Here is a 26,998-nt window from a genome sequence, read left to right on the forward strand (position 1 = left end):
CGCTGAGATCTGCCAACGACCACATGAACGAACTTGGGAGCCGATCCTCCTCCTATGATCCTTGAGATGACTGCTGACCTTGACTCTGACCTTGTGGGAGACCCTTAGCCAAGAGTACCCCTTTAGGCCAGACCCAGCTTCCTCATCCACAGAAACTGTGAGATAATAAACATGTGTGATTGTAAGCTGCTCATTTTGGGGTCATCTGTTACACAGCGATCAGTCACTAGTACAATCATCTTTGTCCGGATCAGTTATTGTCATTAGGGTTTACTCACTATAATTTTCTCATTTTATTGCTAAGGATTCCCTCTGTAGTTGCCATTTTTCAGATTAAGGGGTTGATGTTCTAGTCATGTCCAAGGATAGACAAGTCTTTTAAAAGTAGCATTGGTGTTTGTTTTGTTTTTAGTAAACTTGTTTTTTAAGTATAATATCATGCAGAAAATCATAAGCTTGATGAATTATAACAAACTGGACATACCCTATGGAACCACACCCAGGTCATGAAATGGAACACTGTCAGCAAGCCCCTCTCTTGCACTTTCCTAAATTTTTACCCTCCTGTAACCAGTACTGACCACAGGTTGTTTTTGTCTATTTTTGCACTCTCGTATACAAATGTACACATACTGCATGGATTCCTTTGATCTGACTTCAGTCAGCATTATGTTTGTGAGATGCATTGATGTTATCTATGTAGCAGTAGTTATTTATCCTCAATGCTGTTTAGTATTCAGTTATACATTAAAAAAAAAAAAGGCCTGATTTATGTATCTGTTCTGCTATTGACAAACATTTGAGTAGTTTGCAGAAGACTTCTAAATTTTAGTAACTTAAATTTAAATTTGGCTTTCCAAGTTGTCAATGAAGAATTGTTGGTGAATAGCACATGTTTTATTCAATGATTTGTTGTCTTGATTTGTATTTTTAACTATTTAGATATACAATGTGTGGGCCTCCATTGTACTCCTTCTCTGAGTCCTGTAAACACTAGGGGATGGGTCTCTCTCTATAGAATTAAAGTACATGAACGCAATAGCACATAAGTTGGCTGGAGGTAAATGGAGTGAGAGGGCCCTAAGACAGAGTGAACTAATAGACATTGGTTTTCAATAAGTTGAGGATGTTTGCTGCAGTGTGTCGGGTGTCCACCAAAAGGACAGAGAGATAATGTATAATTAACAAGCAAATAGAGGAGGGAAAAGGAACAAAAAATATTTAATCAATCCAAAAGTAGACAAGAAAGTAAAGAAAAAGTAATACAGTTCAGGTGGGAAAAACAGAGTAAATAGTAAGATGTTAGATATTGATATGCCAACAATTGATTTAAATATGAATGGAATAAATACTTCTATCAAAAGCCAAAAGACTATTGATCTGTATAAAAATTATTTCAATGGCATGCTGCTTACAAGAAAGATAAGTTAAGTATAATAGTAATGAAAAAGTTTGAAGGTGCAAGATGGGAAAAGATGTATCTTCTAAACAGTAGCTGAAAGTTGTTATATCCATACTACTATCAGACAAAGCCAACTTTAAAAAAAAAAAAAGAAGCATCATTAGAAATAGACAATTACTTACTAATCATAAAAGTTTATTCATCCAGAAGACATGATTGTCCACTACCATCACCTTTTTCACTTACCTCCTCAACTCCCCTATTGGTCTGCTTTTCCCACTAAGAATCTTGTCATTCTGTTTGTCATTCTATCTCCAGCGCCTAGAATACATCTTTTTAAAAATTGTGTTGGTTTTTAATTTTCTTTATTTTTTAAAATATATTTTTGTATTGATTTCAGAGAGGAAGGGAGAGGGAGAGAAGAGATAGAAACATCAATGATGAGAGAGAATCATTGATTGGCTGCCTCCTGCACGCCTCCCAGTGGGGATGGAGCCCACAACCGGCTAGCTAGGGCGTAATTTTTATTTTTTAATTACAGTTAACTTTTAATAGTATTTTTTATGATTTTAGGTGTACAGTATTATGGTTAGATAATCATATACTTTACAAAATGTTCTCCTGATATTTCCAGTACCCACCTGGCACCATACATAGTTATTGCAGCATTATTGAGTATATTCCCCCTGCTGTACTTTACATCTCATGACTATTTTGTAACTCTCAATCAGTACTTCTTTTTTTTTTTTTTTAAATATATTTTTATTGATTTTTTACAGAAAGGAAGAGCGAGGGATAAAGAGTTAGAAACATTGATCAGCTGCCTCCTGCACACCCCCTACTGGGGATGTGCCTGCAGCCAAGGTATATGCCCTTGACCTGAATTGAACCTGGGACCCTTCAGTCTGCAGGCCAACACTCTATCCACTGAGCCAAACCGGTCAGGGTGGAAAGTAAAAAATTTTAAGTCAATCCCTGAATAATCCATGTGTTTCACTATTGAAAATGGTTTCCAGGAACTCAATTCTATTTAGGGTAGTAACAGATGAGTTTTCTTTGTTCTAGACCTTCAGATAAAATTATATTTCTTTAAGGGCTCTTGAACTTTTTCCACTTATGATAAATTGCCTCCAAATTTAATGCATCATGAAATTGAGAATCTGTTGTGCCAATTTTGCTTCTGGTTTTCCTCTAATTTGTATTTGTTTCCAGAATGGTAATAAAATCAACCTAAATCATATTAAAAAATAAGATTAGGGGTTGCAGATACACATGGGTACAAAGTTTCATTAAAAGAGTATGTAACATAATCAGAATTATGAGATAATAAAAATATAGTAATCTGCAAAATTACTATGAGAAAATTAACGCTTGAATGATACAATCACATGATGATAAGAAGCATACTGGTTCTGAATTTGTGTGACTTCCTATTAAGAAATGATGATTAAGGGGAAATGGGACAATTTAAAAGCAACTGCTGGGGTCTCTTACCAGGTCCAAAACCAAGACAAATGATCTAATTACTGTCGTGTCTGAAAATAGAAATAGACATTGTGATCTTGAGAAAGGGAATAATTTATCATGTTCCGGAGGCCTAGGGTGATGGTAAACCAGACCTTTGGGTGACACTAATTAAGCATTTGGAATACACATGGATCAAAGGCAGAAAGGAAAAGAGGAAGACAACATAAGCCTTTTGTGCCGAACGAAGTCTGGAGGCTTTGAAAACACGGAACAACCTTATCCATTGGGCTTTATACTTATGATGTGGTAACTTATTTAGATCTGTCCCACCCCCATCCTTAATGACCAGGCTCTTTTGATCCCGCTCTGACAGCATGCCTCTGTGGGCTCTAAGCAGTAGTAAGGGTGATGCTTATTTGTTTAGAGTTTTACCATTTATAAAGCATGATCCCAACTTCCCTCACTTGAGATACTATACCAAGACAGCTTTTTAAAAATTTTCTGTATTTACTTCAGAGAGACGAAGGGAGAGGGAGAGATAGAAATATCAATAATGAGAGAGAATCGTTGATGGGCTGCCTCCTGCACGCCCCCTACTGGGGATTGAGCCCATAACTGGGGCATGTGCCCTGACCTGGAACAGAACCATGACTGCCTAGTCGGCAAACTGCAGCTCGTGAGCCACATGCTTTGTGAGCCACACGCGGCTTGCGAGCCGTGGTTTGCCGCTCTGTTGACTGAGTTTGCCGACCATTGCCCTACACTCTCGATTCCAATAATTACAGGCTGTTGTTGTTCCTTGTGATTAAGCCCTAGGTGATGGACACAATATCTTATTCACTTATATTTCCCCCCTCACTGTAATTAAGAGGATACCACTACAAAGCGACTATTACACTAAAGTCAATACGTTTGTTTTTATTTTTTAAAAAGATGATATGGTCTAGACTCTAGCTATACTAAGTAATAATTCCCTTTCTACTGCTCTAGACTGTAGAACAGTAGAAAGGGAATTATTACTTAGTATAGCTTTCTGGAGGGCAATTTGTCAATAAGTATGAAAGTCTCAAATCTCTTAGAATGTACATATTCTTAAGATAACTTACCAACAATATGAAAATACATGTAAGCATGGAGATTGGTTAAATACACATATTTGTTTAAATTATAACAACTGAAACTAAAATTTTGCATTAAGCACTTTATTTCATGTAAAATATTCCATTAACATTTTATTATGTTAACTAGAGGCCCAGTGCACGGGTTCATGCACCGGTGGGGTTCCTCAGCATGGCCTGTGGAATATGGCTGAAACCGGCAGTCCAATGCCACCTACCGCACCTGCTCATCCTGGCCCTGCTGCACCTGCCGCAGGCTCGAACCCAGTCAGTCCCGATTGGGAGAGGCTTGCACCGCCACAGCTGTGTTTGTCAGCTGTGAGTCCTGTGTCTGACACCTGCAAGTGAGCTAAGTGGCACTCCCGCTGTGGGAGTGCACTGACCATCAGGGGAAGCTCCTGCATTGAGTGTCTGCCCCCTGGTGGTCAGTGTGTGTCATAGTGACTGGTTGTTCGGTTGCTTAGGCTTCTATCTATAGATAGATAGATAGATAGATAGATAGATAGATAGATAGATGATAGATAGATAGATTACACATTGAAATGATAATATACTGGATATAGTGAATAAAATACATTAAACTGATTTTCACTTGTTTCTTTTAACTATTTTTTTTTTAAACAAGTCTATCTGATTAAGTTAGGTCTAATAATTTGTATAAGTTTAGTAAGAATAGGGATTGGCTATATAGGTTCTTTTAAAGTGTTCTTTGCTGGAACTTTTCTTTTTTAAAAATATATCTTTATTGATTTGAGAGAAAGGGAGAGGGATAGAGAGTTAGAAACATTGATTAGAGAGAAACATCAATCAGCTGCCTCTTGCACACCCCCCACCGGGGATGTGCCCACAACCAAGGCACATGCTCTTGACCGGAATCGAACCTGGGACCCTTCAGTCCGCAAGCTGATGCTCTATCCACTGAGCCAAACCGGCCAGGGCTCTTTTTACTTTTTTTTAATGTGGCTACTAGGACATTTTAAATTACATAGATGGCTTGAATTCTATTTCTATATGACATCCCTGTTCTATACCCACTTTCCATATAGTCTTTTCTGATTTTCCTAAATAGGTATGTCTTCTATCTCCCCAAGCTCTTTGAATTTCTCTTGGGATATTTGTGGGGGGACATTTGCTAGTTTTTCACCTGCCAGCATCCTACCTCCTTATGGGGAAAGCCCTGTGGTGCCTGCTTTGATGAAAATTCGTGGTCACATCCCACTAGAGAAACCAGAGGGGTTGTCCTGGCTAGCACTAGGGAGGAATCAAATTCCCCCAGTTAGAAGCTCCTTCCTGACAATGTGTATCCTGAGCCAGTGTTACAAAGGAATGAAGGCCCCATTTCTTACAGCTGCTGCAGAGTGTGGCAGATAAACCACTCTTTCTGCTGTATCACTTTTGCAGGGTTTCCTGCTGCCTCAGTTTTCCAAATGGGTTGGAAATCAATCAATATCATGACACTAATTCTCAGCATTGATTCTGTGAGACACTGACATCTGTCTAATCAATTTCCATTTTCCTTAAGATGAGAGAGGTTGTTTCTGTTGTTGGAAGCCGTGTGTTCCGATACCACACTGATGCTGTTCTGTGATGTCTTACATTCAATCCTAGCAAGTTCTAGGCTAGGGGGAACTTCTAAGGATTGGTGGACAAATTGAGGAGTCAAGTAGGAGCCAGCCCTGCAGGTCTAGGGAGCCATTAGGGTGGTCGGTGCATATCAATATTTCCCGTCCTTGTCATCCCTTTGTTCATTCCAGGAAGCAGAGTGAAGGACCAGTCTAGGTTAGGGGTCTGTGGGAAGCCGAAACAGGGCCCTCCAACACATTCATGGCTTAATCCCTGGAACCTGTGAATGCTCCCTCACACGGCAAAAGCGCCTTTACAGCTGTGATGAAATTAACCTGTTAACCGAGCGGGACCTATAAATACGTCAAATGTAAACCCTATCAGGAACGGGTAGGACATATGAATACGTCCTTGAAATATATGTTGCACCCTGAGAAGGACGGTATATATTTTTTGTAATCTTTATAATTGTTTGTAAAATTTATAATTTTTTAATTCGATGTTTCCATTTTTTTTGTTGGTATTCTTTTCTATTTGTTTGTAATTTTGTATTTTCCTTTGTGCTTTATGTATAAATAAATGAAAAAAATATATATTTCATTTATTTTAATTAAGTATAAATAACAAAAATAATAATATAAAATTACGTCCACTGGGCGTGACGTACTGACACGTCCTAGTGAAAGAATATGCGCCCGTTGTACGTTGCGTAATTAAAAAGGGAACTCCCAGGTTAACAGGTTAAGGACCTTGAGGTGGGGACATTACCTTGAATCATTTGGGTGGGACCCATATAATCACAGGGCCCTGAGAAGCAGAGAACCCTGCCCAGCCAGACTGGAGAGATGTGACTCTAGAAGCAGGCTGACAGAGAGGCTGCTGATTTGGGAGATGCGGGAAGGGGTCACAGTGGAGGAATGAAGGCAGCCTCCAGAAGTCCTAAAAGACAGGAAATGGGTCATCCCTAGAGAGTCCGGAAAGGAATGCAGCCCAGTGAGATTTCTGACCTATAACACGGCTTTTGAGCCAGAACTGGTTTGGCTCAATGGATAGAGCTTCAGCCTGCAGACTGAAAGGTCCCAGGTTTGATTTCAGTCAAGGGCATGTGCCTTGGTTGTGGGCACATCCCCAGTGGGGGGTGTGCAGGAGGCAGCTGATCATGTTTCTAACTCTCTATTCCTCTCCCTCTCTGTAAAAAAAAAAAAAAAAAAATCAATAAAATATACATGAAAAAAATAAAACAGCATCGTTTTTGACTGAGTTAGGTTTGTGGTAAACTGTTGAGGCAGCAAATAAAAACTAATCCAAAGTGCCTTCTCTCCCCCACCCCCTTGAGATTGACAGTCCTATCAAGGCTGCAAGCCTTGTAGAATAGAGGGGAGGTGCCTGTTTGAAAAGCAGGTGCCATGAGCAAGTGAGGGAAGGATACTGAACAGGCAAATCATGCTGCCCACTGCCACCAACCATCACAGCCCCTGGCACACTTTAATCAAAATATGTCCAGTTGAGTCTGTAGGGCCAGCGACTGATGAGGCTAAATACTGTGGGTAAGAAGCCTCGAGGAAATAGAAAACGTGGTAAGGAATGTAAATCCAATACTTATATATGCAATATATACTGTATTTATTACTTCGTAGTCACCAGAGAGTTCACAGTGGAGAAAAGCCTTATCAATGTAGTGATTGTGAGAAAGCTTTACCACTGGCACTCACCTTCGTAGTCATCAGATAGTTCATACAGGAGAAAAGCCTTATAAGTGAATGTGGGAAATCTTTTACTATACACACACACATACACACACACACATGCACACGTGTGTGTTTAGATATAACAGCATCGTAAAAATTCCAAATTTTGTCATAAAGGTTCTCATGAAACTTGAAAAGGACTGATCCCTCCTCGGTACAGATGTGGTTAATTCAGCCAGCTACCCTAGGATGTAGACATATGACCTGTTCCATAAAAATGATCCCTGGTTGAGTGATTGCTGACTAATTAGTTGAAAATAAATGGAGATCTACTTACAGGCAAATGAGATGAAGTTTTGGGGGGTTCCAATCTAAGAGAGTCAAAGGGAGCAATCAAGGACACTTTGTCTGTCTGTCCCCAAATATGGATATGGACACTAAGGCCAGGAGAAGAGCGAAGTGATGACACAAGTCAAGTCCTTGGGAAAGCCCAAGCTGATGTCCGAGTTTGAACATTTGGTCTGACCCGGTGGCAGTCTCACAGTGAGTAATTCACTTTGGAACATGGTAAAACATGACTCTCGAGGGGACATTATTGTCCGCTCATAATTCAGTGAGGATTAAAATATATATATATATATATATATATATATATATATATATATATATATATGGTACATATACCAATGCCCCCCTCTTAAAATATATTTTTATTGATTTTCCACAGAGAGGAAGGAAGAGGGGTAGAGAGCTAGAAACATCAATGAGAGAGAAAGATCCACCAGCTGCCTCCTGCACACCCTCTGCTGGGGATGTGCCCGCAACCAAGGTACATGCCCTTGACCAGAATCGAACCTGGGACCTTTCAGTCCGCAGACCAACTCTCTATCCACTGAGCCAAACTGGTTTCGGCCAGTGAGGATAAAGGCATTTTCTGAAAGTTAAGGGAATCCATGGTCAGGAGATGTAAGGGTATCTTGGTCACTTTCTTCAAGCTGATTCTTTACTCAGGAGGAAAACAAGTTTGGCTGGAAGCATTCCCTGGGAGTTTGTGTATTCTCTTGTTCTTGTTGTTGGGATTTGGGAGGGGTGAGAGGAAGGGTTCCCTTCCCAGACAGCAGAGCGAGGGGGGTTCCAAAGTGATCATTCTGGGACGAGGTTTCTCAGCCTGGGCATCTGTTAGAATTACCTGGGAAGCTTCCAAACAAACACAAATAGCAATTATTTGGACTCACAACTCCAGCGGCGGGACCCTCGCACCTGAATATTCTAAAAGCTCCCAGATAGTTCTAACTCTGCCCCGCGCGGTCAGGGTTGAGAACCGCTGCTGGAGAATTTTCTGGTGCAGGAACCCTAGAGCAGTGTTTCCCAACCTTCTCTCATGATGAGAATCACCTGGTGGAGTTGTTAAAACACAGATTCCTGAATCCCAACTAAGAAGTGCTAAACTAGGATTTTTGGGAACATATAGGTAAAATTGTATACTTAACTAGTGCTCTAAGACAGATGTTATATACAGAGCACTAAGTTAGGTATGCAATTTTACCTATATGTTCCCAAAAATTCTAGTTTAGCACTTCTTAGTTGGGATTCAGGAATCTGTGTTTTAACAACTCCACCAGGTGAGAGAAGGTTGGGAAACACTGCCCTAGAGGACCCTGGTTTTGTGGCACCCACTCTGGCAGGAAGGACCGGACAGTGCTTTGCAAACTGCATGCGCCCAGGAACCTTCCTAGTTATCTGTCGCAAGAAGTCAGCTCCAAAAATCGGGTTTGAGAGATAACAGTCCAAGGGGGGTTATGGCCAACCAGAATGGATGTGGATTTAGAAGAAAAAAAAAAAGAAAAGAAAAAAGAAAAGAAAAGAAAAAAAAACCCTCCTCCTCCCAAACATCTCCTTTTCGCTGGCTCCTCCATCGGAGCAGCGTGGGCCTGGACCACCGAAGGAGACCAGAGCGGGGCCAGGTGCGTGGCGCTGGGCGGGGCTGGCTCTGCTTTCGGACAATTCCCGGAGTCCAGGGGGCGCGGGAGGAACCGACAATCCAGGTCCCTCCGCTCCGCCGCCTGGAGAAGCATTAGCTTTGCAGTGGGAGCCGCGGGGCCCGGGCAGAGCAGGGGCGGCGGCCGGGAGGGGCGCAGCGCGGTGTCCGGCTCCCGCCGGGGGCGCGCGCACCGAGCGGCCGGCGTCCGCGCGCGGCCCCGGGGCCCGGCCTCGCCGCCGTGCGCTCCAGACGCCGCCTCCTCCCGCGCCGCGGGCGCCGCCGGGGGCGGGACTCGCGGCTGCGGCGGAGGCGCGCGGCGCGGAGCGGGCGGAGCGCGGGGCCGGCGGCGGGGGACGGGCCGGGGACAGGGGAGCCCGGCTTGCAGCGCCGAGCGGCCGCCCGGGCCGCGGCGGGAGGTGAGTGTGTGGCGCGGCGGGAGGTGAGTGTGTGGCGCGCGTCCCCGGCGCCCTGGCCGCTCCATGCTCTCCGTCCCCCCTGCGCCCGGGGCTCGAGCCCGGGACTGGGTGCGGGCCCGGGAGACGCCGGCCCGCTCGCGCCGGGGCTGCAGCAGCCTTCTCTGGTAGCCGGCTCGGCCCCGCCCCGCCCCGGAGGAGCCCTCGCCTCGGGCTCCGTCCCCCGGCGCCCAGGGGCCGCGCGAGGGAGGATGGCCGCCCCCGCGGAGGGAGGCCGGCCCGGGCGCTGCGGGCCTGGCTTTGTGTTCTTGGCGGGTCACGCGCGTCCGCATCCGAAGCCCAACGCGTGCGCCCCCGGAGCCGCACTGGGCGCGTCCCGTGGGCGTGACGGGCACGAGGGCCGGAGGGAGGCCGGCGGCGTCCGCACCCATCTCCTCGCCCGCCCTCCTCGCCCTCCCCGCCCAGCCCCGGCGCGCCCGGCCGCCCCGGTGCCCGGGTCCTCGCGCCGCGCCGCCGGGGCCGCGTTAGGGGTGCGCCCGGTCCCCCCGCCTTTCCCACCTTGGGCCGTGTGTGTGAAGGACCCACACAACTTTTGCTCTGCCGTCAAGAGGGCCTTCGGGGTTCCTATGCTCTCTATTTACGCCCTGTTTCAATATTTTTAACGCGTGTGTGTTGCCTTTTCTTTGGTAAAGTGGGGAAGATAGTCTATTTTGATACCTGGCCTTTGTAGCGGATCTTAAGGATCATTATTCTATTCGGACTGCCAGGATGATGCTAGCCAATTGCAGATGTCCCGTTTCTAAATTCGCCGTCAACGTGTGCGCCTCCGGACGTTTGGAGATGGCCTTGGTCTGGTGGGGGTCCCTGCGGGCCTGCAGCCTGACCGTGTGCACGTGGTGATGTCAGTGGTGAGGGGCATTCCCAGGGGCGGATCGCTAACGTGTCCGGCAGCCGCAGGAAGTATTGAACAGCCTGGGGAGTGACGCGGTGTTGGGCAGTTTTAGGCTTTCTGAATTTTTTTTCCGGAGCAATGGCACCTGGGGAGCAGGTCTTTGTGGTGGCCTGGGGCATTCTAGCTGCTGCTGCTGCTGCTGCTGCTGCTGCTGCTGCTGCTGCTGCTGCTGCTGCTGCTGCTGCTGCTGCTGCTGCTCCTCCTCCTCCTCCTCCTCCTCCTCCTCCTCCTCCTCCTCCTCCTCCTCCTCCTCCTCCTCCTCCTTCTCTCCTCCTCCTGTCATCCGAAAATAAAACTTAAGCTCCTGCTATTGGGAAGAGGAATGTTACTTTGTTTGCAACTTGCTAACACTTACTGTCCTTCGTCCAGAACTCAGTTTTTAAGGTGTCACCCGGGGGTAAAAGACACTGAATTCTTAAAATGCTTAAAGGGGAAAGGTTAGCTTTTCAAGACATATTTTGTTCTCCTGTGGAGAGGGGATCACATTTTTATTTTTTTCCCATTGGTTTTGCTCAACCAGAGATGAGAGGAAGGAGTGCTGGGGAGCAAGGGAAGAGCGGTCAGGTTGCAGTGAGGTTGCTGTTAGGAGCTAAGGGTGCCATCTGCTTTCTGCCTGCCGGTCCAGTTGTTGATGGGGAATGCAAAGGTTTTGCATTTATATTTATATTTTTAGGGCGGGGCGGCGGGAGGGGGTTGGGGGAGTAGGAATCGTAGTGAAGGTGGTTGATCTGGTCAGGCTCAGGGCTACCTTGAGGCTATTTCTGTGGCCACCTTCCCCTAGCAGGGAGGGCACTGCTGACCCTGCTGACAATCCTGTGCTTATTCTGGCTCGCTGGGTTTCCCGGCAGAGCCTGGGGGAACCGCCTCTCAGGGAGAGTTGGACGGTGGAGAGTCACCACGCAGGCTGTGATGAGCAGAGAAGGAGGCTCCTTGTTGGCCCTTGAGGGAAAGGGAGCTTGAAGGCCACTCCCTCTTTCCTAAGACTGCCTGGGTGACCAGGAGGGAGGAGGGAGACTGGGATGAGGGCGGAGAGCCCCTGTGCCCTGGGCTTTAATTCAGTTGTACTCTTTTTTTTTTAAATATATTTTTTATTGATTTTACACAGTGAGGAATTGAGAGGGATAGAGAGTTAGAAACATCGATGAGAGAGAAACATCGACCAGCTGCCTCTTGCACACCCCCCACTGGGGATGTGCCCGCAATCAAGGTGCCCTTGACCGGAATCGAACCCGGGACCCTTTAGTCCATAGGCCGACGCTCTGTCTACTGAGCCAAACCGGTCTCGGCTGTACTCTTGTTATTATGGCATAATGAGTTAATTCCCTAAAATCCTCCAAGGATGACCGATGGTATTTTTTCTTTCGTGTCATTATTGGAATAATGTTACTGTCTGAAGTGATGCCATCAGTTGGATCTATTTTTAAGTTCACTTGTTTATAGTGTAATTTTACATTAAAGTTATATTGATTGTGTAAAAACATGTACATGGTTCCAGAATCAAATATATGAACAAAATACATTTGAAAACGTCAAACTTCTGTCTCCATTCTTTGGGAAATCTATTTTTTAAAAATATATTTTATTGATTTTTTACAGAGGAAGGGAGAAGAATAGAGAGTTAGAAACATCGATGAGAGAGAAAACATCGACCAGCTGCCTCCTGCACACCCCATACAGGGAATGTGACCACAACCAAGGTACATGCCCTTGACCAAAATCGAACCCCTGGGTCCCTTCAGTCCCCAAGCCAACGCTCTATCCATTGAGCCAAACCGGTTTCGGCGGTTTTGGCCTAATTCAATAGGCCAGGCTGAAGGAACCCACTGGTGTGAGGATTTGTGCACTGGGCCTCTAGTTTAAATATTGATATAAATATGAAATCACAGATATGTTGAGAGGAGATATGGTATATCAAAACTCAGAGTAGGAAATATCTTTCTAAATCTAAAAAATCCAGAAGCAATGAAAGATGGACAAGATTAGGTTATTTTAAAAATACCACCAGTAGCCAAAAACTGTGGGCAGAAAATTTCACAAAGTCAAACAAATGGCCGAAACCGGTTTGGCTCAGTGGATAGAGCCTGCGAACTGAAAGGTCCCGGGTTTGATTCCGGTCAGGGGCATGTACCTTGGTTGCGGGCACATCCCCAGTAGGGGGTGTGCAAGAGGCAGCTGATCGATGATTCTCTCTCGTCGATGTTTCTAGCTTTCTATCCCTCTCTCTTCCTCTCTGTAAAAGATCAATAAAATATATATTAAAAAAAAGTCAAACAAATGAAAAATTGAGAACAAAATTATATAAGATCAAAAATTACTTTATCTTTAACATACAAAGAGCTCTCACAAATCCATAAGATGAACGCGCCAGTTTAAAGTGGGCAATGACTATGGAAAGGTATTTCCACCAAAATGAACATACAAATGGCCAGATGTTCATTTATGCTCATAACTAAGGAAATGTATTTGAAAAACATTACTGCTAATGAGGTTATCAGGCATTAAAAAGTTTGTGTATTATTATGTGAGAAAACAGATATTCTCCTACAAGTGATGGGAAGGTAAATTATTGGAAATAATTTGGGAGCCAACATGGTTAGATTCCTCAAAACATTATTAGGAATTTAATTTATAAAAGAGTCGCAAAAATAATATAGGTGGTTCCCTTATGTATTTCACCCATCTTCTCCTTATGTTACCCTCTTACATACTCAGAGAGTTTATCAAAATTAAGACATTAACCTTGGCACTATCTTATGCACCGAAGTACTTAATCTGTTTGAATTTCACCAGTTCTTCTCCCTGATGGTCTTTTTCCATTCTAGGGTCCCTTGCAGGATCCCATCTGGCACTGAGGTCTCATGACTCTGTAGTTAAGTCTGTGGCCGTTCCTTAGTCTTTTCCTTATTTTTCATGATCTTGAGAGATTTGAAGAGGGCTGGTCCGAGTTTTATGGGATGTCCTTCAATTGAGTTCCTCAGAATTTTCCTCCCGGTGCATCATCTCAGGGGGTCCGTGGGGTTGACATAAGGGGAAGTCTGTTAGGATTCTCCAGTTTATAGGTACTGTTTTCCTTTCGTAATTTGCTACATGTTTTGAAGGAGCGAAGAGCTGTCAGTGTTAAACGCATACATGTAGGCCCAGCAGTCCCACTTACCCAGGTTTACCCACAGCTGTCTGCGATCTTTCAGCTGCTGCCGCCGGGGGTGAGACGACCCCTAGGCTAAGGTGACCAGACGTCCCGCTTTTGGCGGGACAGTCCCGATTTTTAACAATTTGTCCCGCGTCCTGCGGCATTGTAAAACAGTCCCGATTTTTGGAAAGAATCTTTTGGAAAGAGAATCTTTCCAAAAATCGGGACTGTTTTAAAACGCCGAGGGACACGGGACAAATTGTTAAAAATCAGGACTGTCCTGCCAAAAGTGGGACGGCTGTCTGGTCACCTTACAGGCTCCTCCACTGATGGGGGATTCATTGAGGCCCTATTGGAAGCTGTTGGTCAGTGCCTCACACCTGCTGGGTCCTCCTCCCTTCCCAGAAGCCCTGGAGGCCGGAGGTATTTGGGGTTCTGAGTTCTTTCGGAATTCAGAAGCCAGTAAGATGCATTTATTACCTTTACGTGGCAGCTGTGCAGCAGCACTCCGTGGTCAAACACGGATCTCTCTGCAGCATGATGGATGGCACTGCCTGCCCCGGGACTTACACGATGTATGACCGGAGGAAGGGAAAGGCAATGTTTTAGTGGCTTCAGGTGAGTTCTGGCCAGACCTTGGTCTGATTTCAGGTCAGCTTCTGTTGCCGGGGGAGTGATTAAACATCCCTTTGGGGTTTTAGAGCATTGTGGATGTCAGAATCGTGGGTAAGGGGTTGGACACCCGCATAAGAGATTGCAAACACAGACGCAGATGTCGAAGAGTGCTCGTGCAGCAGTGTTGGAAAACAAGCCTAGGAACCCCTGCAGGCCCTTGGCAGGAGGTTGGCTACGTAAATCATGGTTAGTCTGCCCTTTAGCAAGAATGGAGCAAACCACGCGCCACCAGGAAAAGGGTGACAAGGGTATGGCTAATTGATTTAGGACGTGTCCAGGAACTCAGCTCAAGAACATTTGCTTGTAATGTAAATGCATCCAGAAGCATCGGGAAGGAGGTGGAGAAACGTGGCTGCTCACGAGAATAACCTGGGGAGACTGTAAAATACCGTCACCTGGGCCCAGCCTCACGCACGCACGCACGTTCAGAACGAGGCGCGGAGGCGGGGCCCAGGGCTCAGCACAGGCGCCCCTCGGAGCCGCTGCGGGCTCGGGGCCAGGCCACCGCGGTCCGGCGAGCCGTGTAAGTCAGCTTTTTGCCGGTGGAGGGCCTTGCCTTCCGTTTGATAAAAAGGCAACACCTGTGAACTTCAGGAAGCAGACTAGCAATAAAATCAGGTTTGCCTGTGTTAAGGAGGAGGGCTTCTCTCAGTGACACACTTAGACGTGCCGTAGGGTAAGAAGGCCCGTGAGCTCGGCTGTGCTCTCACTCACAGGACCTTGACCTCAAAGGTGAGTCCCTGGTGGTCTTTCCCCCTCCTCCTCTTCTTTTCTTTCCTCTCCCCCTCGTCTTCTTCCTCCTCCACGGCTGGCCCCACCTGGCGTGGACGCAGTTACTGCTGTTGCCCTCCCTCTGATAAGGTCCTGTTTTATCTGGTTCAGCAGAAGCCTTTTGGCAAAGTCAACTTTTCCTTATCCCTGGAGCCCAGTGCTGGCATCCAGCCAGACCTGGCGTTGGGTTGAAGCCCATGAACCAGATGGATGGCTCCTTTCTCGTCAGCCGAGTCTGTGCTGCTTTTAAGAACGCGGTGCTCTCTGCCGCTCTCCGAGTCGTCGCTGCCTGGGGGTGCCGAGCAGCGAAGCTCGGCCTGCTGTGGTCCCGCCGGTGAGGGAGGGCAGCTCGGGGCTGGTGTCTGCCCGCAGGCCCTGCCGGTCCCGGGACTTACCCAGGGCGAGGTCCCTCTCCTCACACTCCCCGTTGCTCCAGAAACACTTAAGCTGGGTGCCCTCAGGAATCCCGCCCGCGTTTTACAGAAGGGGAAACGAAGCTCGAGAGAAGTGGTTACTTGCCGAGGTCTGAAAGCGTGCCGGAGGCCGGCCACGCTGCCCTCTGCGGTGCTGCCTGCCTGTCCCCCCTGGGCAGCTCCCTCTGCCTGCCTGTCCCCCCTCCGCAGCTCCACCCTCTGCAGCTCCCTGCTGCCTGCCTGTCCCCCCCCTGGGCAGCTCCCTGCTGCCTGCCTGTCCCCCTGGGCAGCTCCCTGCTGCCTGCCTGTCCCCCCTGGGCAGCTCCCTGCTGCCTGCCTGTCCCCCTGGGCAGCTCCCTGCTGCCTGCCTGTCCCCCTGGGCAGCTCCCTGCTGCCTGCCTGTCCCCCTGGGCAGCTCCCTGCTGCCTGCCTGTCCCCCCTGGGCAGCTCCGTGTGTCGAGGAGAGGAGGCCAGTCGTGCTTTGGGGCTGGACGCTTCCGTTTGGTTGTGATCGTGGACGTGGCCTGCTCCGGCCGTGGGTCCCAATACTGACGCTTGTTTATCTTTGTGTTTACTCGCAGATTCTCGGCCTGGCCTAGGAGATGATGGGCCTGGGAAACGGGCGTCGGACCATGAAGTCGCCGCCCTTCGTGCTGGCCGCCCTGGTGGCCTGCATCATCGTCCTGGGCTTCAACTACTGGATGGCGAGCTCCCGCAGCGTGGACCTCCAGGTGCCCTGCTCGCTTGTTCTGTCCGTGTGGCTGCCGTGGAGTATTTCACGGCAGTGGTCGGCAAACTCATTCGTCAGCAGAGCCCAATATCGACAGTACAAATTGACGTTTCTTTTGAGAGCCAGATTTTTTTTAAACTTAAACTATATAGATAGGTACATTGTTATTGACTTAATTAGGGCACTCCTAAGCTGGCCTTTGCTAAAAACTCTAGGGGCCAAAGAGCCGCATGTGCCTCTCGAGCTGCGGTTTGCCCACCACAGTTTCACGGTGCTGGGTGGTGGGGTCCGAGGAGTTTGCATGAATCGCCCCCTGAGGCGTTGCTCAGGGATGTGTGCTCCTTGTTAAGCCAGTGCCGGCTCTGCGTGCGCCTCCATACCGGACCAAGCTCCTCACCCCTCGTCCTTTAAGCCTCAGTCTGCCTTTAGCGAGAATCCTGTTAGCCCACTGAGCAAGAATCCACTTCTAGCAAGGTGTCTCCTGCTGATGCTTTTCCGTGTCTTGACCCCCTCAGTCTGCTCTTTGGCTGTAAATCGCTGCTGTCTTTGCTGTCTTCAGAGTTGAGCACGGTTTCTCTGCCCCCGGCCCGGCCCACCCTCTCCCCAAGTCATGACCCTGTGGGGTAGTCTCAAATGAAGTTTTCCTTACTGTGTTACTAAGCATCAGAATAGTTCTCCTTTCACAGTGGGTTGTAAGCATCATTTGTATACAGCTCCATGAGGTCGGGACTTCATTCTTCCCATTTCACGGGTAGGCAGACTGAGGCCCAGAGAGGTAAAGTACCTGGGGAGCCGGGATTCCAACCCAGTCTGTCTGACCTCGGAGCTTGGGCTCTTCGCCCTGGAACTTCGTTGCCCCTGAGTGTTTAGTCCTCCTCTCCTGCTTACCCGCCTTTGTCTGAGCCCTGTTCTCTGCACAGATGGGCTCTTAGCATCCGAACTGAGTTTCTCTCTCTCGCGCTCTCTTTTTAATTTTATTAAATTAAAAAAAAATATTTTTTATTGATTTTTTTTTTACAGAGAGGAAGGGAGAGAGATAGAGAGCTAGAAACATCAATGAGAGAGAAACACCAACCAGCTGCCTCCTGCATACCCCCCACTGGGGATATGCCCACAACCAATGTACGTGCCCTTGACTGGAATTGAACCTGGGACCTTTCAGTCCGCAGACTGACGCTCTACCACTGAGCCAAACCGGTTAGGGCCTGAGTCTCTTTTTGGAAATCTTGTCGGATAAGGAGTCGTTAAGTGCCCTTAGCGATTTAAGTGGGAGAAAAGGAACTAAATACTTGAGCAGCATCTCACACCTGGTAAGGCATGAGGCATTTTATGTATTTATTGAAAGCTCACAAAATCCCTGTGCAGGGGGTGGCGGTGTTTCCATGGAGATGTGCGGTGGCGTCAGGGAAGCTCATAGCGGTGAACACCGTTCACCGTTGCTTGTAGAGAAACCTGCTGTAGCTTCTGCACCGGTGACGGCAGGTTGAGCTTTGGGCGCGGCCTGTGGGTGAAGGCTGCTGCCGGCCGTGGGCCCGGGCTGTCTTCGGGCAGGTGGTCTGTCTCCGGGGTGGCCTGACATCCGCCTGACACTGTGGTGTCCTCGCAGACTCGGATCATGGAGCTGGAAGGCAGGGTGCGCAGGGCGGCCGCCGAGAGGGGCGCGGTGGAGCTGAAGAAGAACGAGTTCCAGGGGGAGCTGGAGAAGCAGCGGGAGCAGCTGGACAAGATCCAGTCCAGCCACAACTTCCAGATGGAGAGCGTCAACAAGCTGCACCAGGACGAGAAGGTGAGGCCGGCCTGGTGCTCTCCGTGTGTCCTAGAGCCGAGCTCACACTCCTGCAGCTCTTCCCGAGGGGCAGGGGCGGCTGTGTGTGTGTGTGTGTGTCTGTGGGATTCCCTGAGATGGGCCTCTGGATGGGCTTCCTGAAAAACCCTTGTGAGTGGTGATAAACGAGGGAAGTGAAAAGAACTGCCTTAGCATCAGATTATCTGCCTGCTGGCTTTTTTATTGTTATTTTAAAATCTTTTTTATTGTTTAAAGTATTACATATGTCTCCTCCCCCCCCCCCCCCATATTGACCCCTTCCTGGCCACTCCCACCTACAGGACAAACCCCCACGGCCCCAGTGTCTGTGTCCATTGGTTGTGTTAATATGTGTTGCATACAAGTTCTTTAGCTGATCTCTTACCCTCCCCTGCCACCTTTCTGAGGCTGGGCGGTCTGTTTGGTGTTTTTTGACTCTGGATCTATTATTGTTCATCCGTTTATATTGGTCATTATACCCCACACATGAGTGAGAGCATGTGATATTTATCTTTCTCTGACTGGCTTGTTTCGCTTAGCATAATGCTCTCCAGTTCCATCCATGCTGTTGCAAATGGTAAAAATTCCTTCTTTTTTTTTTTTTTTTTTTTTTTTACAGCAGCATAGTGTTCCATTGTGTAGATGTACCACAGTTTTTTAATCCATTCATCTGCTGATGGGCACTTAGGCTGTTTCCAAATCTTAGCTATGGTGAATTGTGCTGCTATGAACATAGGGGTGCATATATCCTTTCTGATGGGTGTTTCTAGTTTCTTGGGATATATTCCTAGAAGTGGGATTACTGGGTCAAATGGGAGTTCCATTTTCAGTTTTTTGAGGAAACTCCACACTGTTCTCCACAGTGGCTGCACCAGTCTGCATTCCCACCAGCAGTGCACGAGGGTTCCTTTTTCTCCCCTGTTGGCTTTTTTTCTTACTGTCTTCAAACGTGTGAAGTCCCTTCTCTGTGCCGGGGCTGTGCTGGGTGTTAGTGCCTCAAAGAAGAGTAAAATTTGTGCTCTCTTTATATTTCATGGGTTGGAAAGATTGCAGACCTCTAAGTACTAACAAAGAGAGTAGGGGACTCAGGGATGCTGGATTTTAAGTTAAAAAGAAACAGTGTTTGATCATTTGACTTTGAGGTTGCAGCTGATTCTTGGGGATTGAATTGTCACTCTGTTTTCTTTTTTGCCTCCTTATCTGTTGCAGAATTAGGTATGCTTATGGGGGCTGGATACATAAATGCAATTATTTGAGTTCATCTTGTATTGCTACAACTTGGTGGAAGCCCTCATATCCTGTAGTTGTATATAGAAGAGTTATGCAGCTTTGTTTTGGAACAGAAATGATTGTGTATAAGTCAGCACTTCCAGAAAAGTTGTCTTTCTTAATTATCAAAATATTGTAGTTTTTAAAATACAAAAAAGAAATTTCAAATCACCTGCAGTTCTATCACTCAGAGATTAGCTCACCCCCGTTAAACAAAAAGAGATTACACCTAAGCTTTTCTGAATCACTTATAGTCGGGCTTTTATAAACGTGGGCCTGCCACGAAAATTATAGAATGTAAAGTGATAAATACATTTGAACACGTCTGGTTTTGCACATCATTTAAAAAGACCTAGAAACTCTTCACTTATTATGCATTGCTATTTCAGGAGTGTTGAGGCAACCACTTCAGTGATAGGAAGTCAGGAGTGCAGTTGGAGGTCAGAGAGGATTCTTCCTCAAGGTGTGCTGAAGGGACCTGGAGTAGATTCCCTTGGCGTCTGATTGGCCGAGGTGACTGGGTTTTGGACGTGAAGATCTGCATTTGATTCAGGTGAACAGGATTGCACCTACACCTGCTACTACTTCTGAACCAATTACCCCAAAACATAGTTATTTAAAACCGTGACAGACGACTTGTAGTTGGCTCAGGTGTCTGTGTTTTGGAGGGCTTCTCGGGGCAGCTGTATGTGCTCTGCTCCACACTGCACCCTGTCTGGAGGGCCTCCAAGTCTGGGGCAGAAGGTTTCCTCACTCGTGCCTGGTGATCAGTGACCAGAGGCCTCAGTGGGGCCCGGGCTGAAGCACCAGCATGGCTTTTCCGATTGGCTGCTTGCCTGCCTTTAGCTGTGGAGGCTGGGTTCCCAGGCCAGGCATCCTGACAGGGAGGGAGAGAGGGAGCCAGCAGGAAGCTGCCGCCTTTGTCTGAGTTCCCAGGACTGCCGTAACAAATTACCATACACCGAGGGGCTTAAAGCAAGGAAGGTTTATTCCTTCATGGTCCGGAGGCTTGGAAGTCCAAAATCAGGGCGTCCCAGGGCCCCGGAGGCTCTATCAGAGGATCCTGCCTGTGCTGCTTGCAGCTTCGGCGTTCGCTGCAGCCTTGGACCTTACCTGGCTGGCAATTCTATCACCCTGGTGTCTGCCGCTGTTTGCACAGGGCGTGTCCTCCACGTCTCTGGCTCTGCCTGTTCTCTTCCGTCATGTCGATTAGGACCTACCCTCTGGACTTTAACTTAACTACAGCCGCATAGACGCTGCTTCTGAATAGGCTTTTCATAGGTTCATGTATAGGTTCGGGGGTAAAACCCATGGCACCTTTTTAATAGTCAGCAGGGCCTTTTTCTCCGCGGGGGCCAGGCGGGGACAGCAGGAGAGCTGAGAGGGTCTGTGCTGTGGGTCCTCGTGTGGCCTCAGGCCTGGGCTGGGGGCTGCTCCCTTCGGTGTTTGTTCCTGTGAGTGGCTTCTCGGGAAGATTCTGCCCCTTGAAAAGGACTTGCCGAAGATGAAGCAGCTGGGTCATTGCCCTGGCTGAGAGTGCTCTCACACAAGCACACGTTTAACTTCTCAAAGTGCCGACGGGCAGACAGGTGTGACCTTTGAGATGGAGGCTGGCTGGCTGGCTCCAGGGCCCTGCAGAGGGGCTGGGGCGGCCCAGGCTGCTGGCCCCACCACTGCCTTCCCTGCGGCCCGCCATGGCTCTCGGGGTGTCCCAGTGTCTCCGCTCCAGGTCGGCTTTTCTTGTGCCCCTGAGAACGAGGTGCTTTTCTTCTGGAGACAGCTTCCTTGTTTGTGCGCTTGTGTTTTGGAGGGCCAGCGGGGACTCGTGTAGTTCACTGTTGTAGCTCACTGTCGTTTCTTTGCTTTTTATCGCCTCTCGTCCCTGTGACTGATAGGAAAGCTGTTCTGCTTTTATCCCCATTGATTTTCTGTGTTCAGTTCTGTCTGTCTGCCTGCTCAGGATGCTGCCGGGCCCTGGGCTGGTGCCCCGTGGGGACCGGCTGTGCCGGTGGTCTGTGCGTTTCCCATTGAGTGCTGCAGGACGGTGAGGAAGGGGGTCTGTGGGAGTCAGTCGTGGGCAGAAACCACTCCGGCTGTTTGAGGCAGAAACGATTTGGTTCAGGCACGTGGATGCCGATGGGATGGTGGCAAGGGCCTGGAGGAGCAGGCGTGCTGGGGTGGCTCACCGGTCAGGACCAGCCCCATGGCCCGACCCAGAGGCTGAACCAGAGGCTGCCGAGGGGCCTTAGGCCTTCGCTCAGACACTGCGCTCCTGGCTCCGTCCTGGGCCTCCAGCCGCTAACCCCGGTCAGCGTTCCAGTCTGCAGGGAGTGTGTCTGATTGGATCCGAGTCCTGCTGGGCGTGGGTCTGGAAAATGTACTTGAGCGTCCACGCCTCTTCGGGAAGGCACAGTAAGGGTTGTGTGGCACAGATGCGACCTGCGTCTGCCACCAGGCATGAGGGGGAGGGGAAAGGGGCATGCCCAAGTGCTGTGGGAGTCACAGGAGCGCTGTCCTCCACTGAGACACCGGGAAGCCGGTGACTGTCCCTGGAGGGTGGCTGGGTGTGAGGCTGGTTTTTATCTCCGTTACCTTTCTGTTTCTATCCCCATTCACCTGAGGGACATATGGGGAGTACACAGGAGCACAGGACCCCTCACACAGGGTCTTTAAGCCCCTTACAGTTCGGACTTGAGTTGGAGGACAGGGGAGACATCCTAGGGTTTACTCTGGGGATCAAGGTCATCCGATCAGGCCTGGGGGTTTGAAAGGTGGGTCCTGGCCCTGGGGAGTGTCCTTGGAGGTTGGGGGGGGCGGGAGCAGGGCAGAGAGGAGGCAGCTCTGGAAATATTTGAAGCAAAAACGATGTGCTGAGTTGAGGTAAGAGTGGAATGAATTCTGCAGAGCGAGCAGATTCGAGGGGCGGCCAGCTGGAGGGACCGACAGGCCGGGCGACAGGTGCAGCACGGAGGAGGGGAGAGAGGCTGCTATAAACAAACACGGGCCCTTCCCTGCTCCTGGGACCCTCTGTCCTCCCTCCTTACTCGTCAGGGACGGAGCTGTCCCTGCCAGCACGTGGCCGCTGAGCACGGAACATGCCCCCATTGGGATGTGCTGTCACGTGAATGGGTTTTGAAGGCTTCGTGTGAATAGAAAGGCAAAGTACCACACTGGTACTGTTTTATGCTGGTTCGTTACATCCGAGATCAGTCATTGAAGGGTTCTTTTTCTTTTTCTGTTTGTTTCAGCTCCGGAGTTCAGAGGGAAGGGTTTGATCGCTAGGCGAGGGGGAAGTTTGAGTGTGCAGGTCACGTTGTACAAAAGACCTCTGGATGCTTTTTATCTGAGGCTCCACGTTCGTACGACCCTAACTCCCCTCCCCGCACCCCCAGCCCTTGGCGGCTGTCCACGTTTCCACTTTCTGCCTCTCTGGTTTTGACCGCTTTCGATCCTTCATCGGAAGGAATCCTGTGGTATTTGTCCTTTGGTGACTGGGTTGTCTTGCATGGCATTCTGTCCGCCAGGTTCATCCACACTGCAGGACGGGCATTCTTTTTTCCAGGCGGCCGAGTAGTCTGCTGCGTGCACATTTTCCTTACCATCGAGGGACACTCGGTGGCTGAAGCGCTTGACTCCTGTGAGTGGTGCTGCTGGAGAACATGGGGCTGCAGCCCTAACCGGTTTGGCTCAGTGGATGGAGCGTTGGCCTGTGGATTCAAGGGTCCCAAGTTTGATTCCAGTCAAGAGCATGTACCGTGGTTGTGGGCACATCCCCAGTGGGGAGCGTGCAGGAGGCAGCTGATGGATGTTTCTCATCGATGTTTCTAACTCTCTTTGCCTCTCCCTTCCTCTCTGTAAAAAAATCAATAAAATAGATTTAAAAAGGCACACGGGGCTGCAGATACCGCCTCAGGCTCTTGCTTTGGGTTCTTTCAGATAAATCCCCAGGAGTGGGGATGCTGGGTTCCGTGGTTGACTTTTGTCTTCTCAGCTGATCGGGTGCAAGCCCTTTCTGAGAGGAGCCGGAGCTGCACGCTGGGTGAATCAGATTCCCGGCGTGCGAATGCTCCCGTCACCGCAGGCTCTCTTCTCTCCACTGCGCTGCCCGCATGGCTATTTCTTGTTGGCGCAGAATGTGTGTAAACACCCCTCTGGATGACCTCTCCCCGAGAGAATAATTATACAGTGTATTACCACCGTGACTTCTTCCCTGTTGTACCAGGAAATGTTCCTTTGCTCTCAGCTCTCCCAAAACAAACACCAGGTCAGTCTGGCCAGGTTTCACGTCCTGGTGCACAGTTCCGTCTTCATAAACACCTGACTCCAGAAAGCTCTGTCCCGGCCAGAGGAGAGCGGGGGCCGGATGGACGAGGGGGCCGGGGCTGAGCCAGAGGCAGAGGACGGGGAGGCGGGTGGTGGGCATCATCGCCGGGAGCCAGAAACGGGACGGAAATGTGCCTCCACGTCACCGGCAGCCTTTTCCAAGCTTCGCTGTTGATGCCGCCCCAGGAAGAAACTCCTGGGTGGCCAGTGTACAGTGTGTGTGTGTGCACAGAGCAGTGCTGTCCGGTGTGGCGTGCTCTGATCTCCCATGCTCTAGTCCCGCCCTCTTCAGGTTCCTGCCTGCCTTCAGCGCTGGGTGCAGCCCCCTGGGTTGGTGTCCTGCTCGGGGCTTAGACCCAGTTTGGCAAGTAGCGACGGAGTGCCCGCTCCCTGCAGCAGGCCACTGGGGCTCAGGCTGGCTTTGCCCGTTTGCTGTTGGGCTTCCTGAGCTGCCTGTGCCTCAGGGAAGGAGCATTCTGCCCACTCCCGGGCTGGGGGGGGGGGGGTGGAGGGGGGAGGAAGGGAGCCCCTGGGTGGGGAGCACCTGCTGTCAGGCATTGACTCGGCAGCACAGGCTGCTGGTCCCGTTCAGCGGCACACTCACTTCTCTTTCTCGTTACTTTTTTTTTTTTTTTTTTTTTTGTTACCCTGAGTTTTGAACGGCTTTTCCCGTTTCTGTTATCAGCGTTCCCAAATCTGTGTCACCAACTGGGTGTGAGCCCAAACTCCCCAGGCTGGGGAATATGGACAGAAGGAAGAGGCCAGGGGTTACAATGACTCAGACCGCTGTGCTGGCGGAGGGGTCCCCGAGCTTCCTTCTCTCTGCTCTGTGAGCCGGCCTGGCGCTCGGAGTTTGGTTCTGAGCGAGGATGTGACTACCCAGGCTCCCCCAGGAAAAAGCCAGCGTTGGGACTCAGCCAGGCACGGCAGGGGCCTCGCCCGGCGGAGGGGCCTGCCCTGGAACTCCGTGAGAGCCAGGGCCCGCTCCTCCTCCGGGGACAGCTGGTGTCGGACAAGCAGATCTCTGTGTGCGAGTTCCTTTTCCGGCCGTCAGGGAGTCCAGCAGAGAGCTGCCCGCCCGCCCACCCGCCCGCCCGGGGCTGCCCTCCTGCCCTCCGAGTGGGGCGGGGGAGGGCTGCACCCTTCCTTTCCCCACGGGAACGTCTCACCAGGGAGGGTTCTGGCGCTTCATTCTGCGTTTGTCTCCCTTGCAGGCGGCTTTGGTGAACAATATCACCGCGGGCGAGAAGCTCATCAGAACCCTGCAAGGTGAGCTCCCCTCTCCTCCTCCGGACACCAGGCCCCTGGGGTCGGGACCGCTTCCCTCTTGTCCTTCTGTGGGCGGTTGATTCCAATCTAAGGTCGGGGTGGTTCCTTACGAGTGATTGAGTAATCTTTAATCTCTTCTTTTCGCCTAACTATATCCCCTTAAAGAGCCTTCCTTTAAAAATGTTACTGACTACATTGTAAGCTGCTCTGCACAGAAGAATTCACACTCTTCATTTTTTTGATATGTTGAAAAGAATATACATATGTGCCCACACACATGATATGTATGTGATCTATTTTTTATATATGGTATATGCACAGGGTGGGGCAAAAGTAGATTTACAGTTGTTCATATTGGAAAATAATATAGTGATCTATACTAAAAAAAGGCAATATGCTAATTAGACCGGATAGACCCGATGTCTTCAGGACTCCTTCTGGACAAAGCCACGGTGGTGGGGGCTGAGGCAGAGGCAGTAAGGGGCGATCAGGCCAGTAGGGGGGGAGTGGTTAGGGGCGAGCAGGCAGGCAGGCAGGCAGGTGAGTGGTTAGGGGTGATCAGGCAGGCAGGCAGGTGAGTGGTTAGGGGTGATCAGGCAGGCAGGCAGGTGAGTGGTTAGGAGCCAACAGTCCCGGATTGCGAGAGGGTGCAGCTCGTGTCAATCTAGGAGTCTTAAGAATGTTCGGAGGGGAAAGACAGGATTATGCAGAGTTAAGTGAGTTCCTTGGTCGGGGGCTTCTCAGAGCATGTGATCTGCGGATGCTCCTGGTCACACGTCAGGAAGGGAGGCCGGCCCGCAGCCTCTCCCAGGCCGTCCTGTGCTGCTTAACAACCGTCACTGTGCACACAGTCTCGTACTGACCCACACCTAGATGGTGTAGCCTACTGCCCACGGAGGCTGATGGCGGCCCACGGTCCTGTGTGTGGCCTGTTGCTGACAAGCACATCGTGAGCAGTGCATGGCTGTACGTAGTATTTTTAAACGGCTTTCCTCGGGTGCCGCTGACGGAGCGGAGTCGGACAGGTTTTGACATGGGTGCACGTGTCAGGAGACCACCCCCAGCACCAGCACAGGGACACATCCGTCACCCGGGGTGTCCTCGGGCCCCACGGCAATCCTCTCCGGTGGCCTCTGGTCTGGTTCCGTCTCTGCAGATGCATCTGCATTTTACAGGTTTACATACAGGGAATCAGACAGGATACATCCTTTGTGTCTGGCTGCTTCCTCTCGGCATGCTTGGCGATCCGTCCGAGCTGTTAGAGGTGGCCGCGCTTCATTCCTTTTCTGGCGGGGAGGTATCCCATCGCGCGTGCTCACTTGGATGGCGGAGCCTTCTGTGCTTTAAGGTTAGGTGATGGGGCTGTAATGGACGCACACCGTGGCCCTTGGCGGTGGCCTCTCTGTGCGGTGTGACCAGTGCAGAGTGCCCCAGAGCACCCCGCAGTCACAGCCAGGACACCGCGCGGGTCCATCGCGCCAGGATGTCCCCCCGCAGGCTTCCGGGGTCCGTCTCCTGCTCCCCCCGTCCCCCGTCCCCTCCCCCCGTCCCCCTCCGGCACCCACTGAGCCGTCGTTTCCCACCCCGACCTGACCCATCCCGGTTTTGCCTTTTCGAGGACATCCCCTGCCTGCGTCTGAGATGGATCCATGTGGCGGGTGCCGTGGCAGTTCCCGGGACCCGCCACTTTCACTTATTTCCTTGCCCCCTGAGAGCCGGGCCCGGCTAGGGCTGTGCGGACAGCCTCGGGGGCCGCGGGCGTCTGTCCAGGGCCGTGTCCCGGCCCAGCTCGCTGCCGTCTGCCCACTCTGCGGTCGCCTCCGTGGCCGCGTGCCCGCCCGCCCCCGGCGTGGCGCTCCGGCAGCTGCTGCTGTTTTTCTGCAGAGCTTTTACAAGATTTCTTTTCCCCCAGTGCTTCTGGGGCATCCCTTCCGTTTCCTTTCGCAGTCATTACCAGACTTGTAAAGGCCTACTTGTAATTTCTGTTTTTCCTTCTGCATTGCCTTTATTTTTAAAAAATTTCAAAATAC

General features: G+C 49.9%; 1 protein-coding gene across 4 annotated transcripts in view; it reads left to right on the forward strand.

Moving 5' to 3' along the window:
- The first annotated feature begins 7,650 nt into the window (after positions 1–7,650).
- Positions 7,651–26,998, forward strand: part of GOLM1 (golgi membrane protein 1) — a 31,346-nt gene continuing 11,998 nt past the window's right edge. Inside the window, exons 1-4 of one of the 4 annotated variants that reach the window (XM_084897998.1) lie at positions 7,651–7,781; positions 16,155–16,304; positions 17,910–18,089; positions 24,914–24,968. In XM_084897998.1, coding sequence (XP_084754124.1) covers positions 16,176–16,304; positions 17,910–18,089; positions 24,914–24,968 — 364 coding nt within the window. In that variant the 5' untranslated portion in view covers positions 7,651–7,781; positions 16,155–16,175. The other 3 variants (XM_084897997.1, XM_084898000.1, XM_084897999.1) reach the window with 3 other exon arrangements.

Source organism: Pipistrellus hanaki (assembly GCF_964339955.1).
Source record: "Pipistrellus hanaki genome assembly, chromosome: 11".
Lineage (NCBI taxonomy): Eukaryota > Metazoa > Chordata > Mammalia > Chiroptera > Vespertilionidae > Pipistrellus > Pipistrellus hanaki.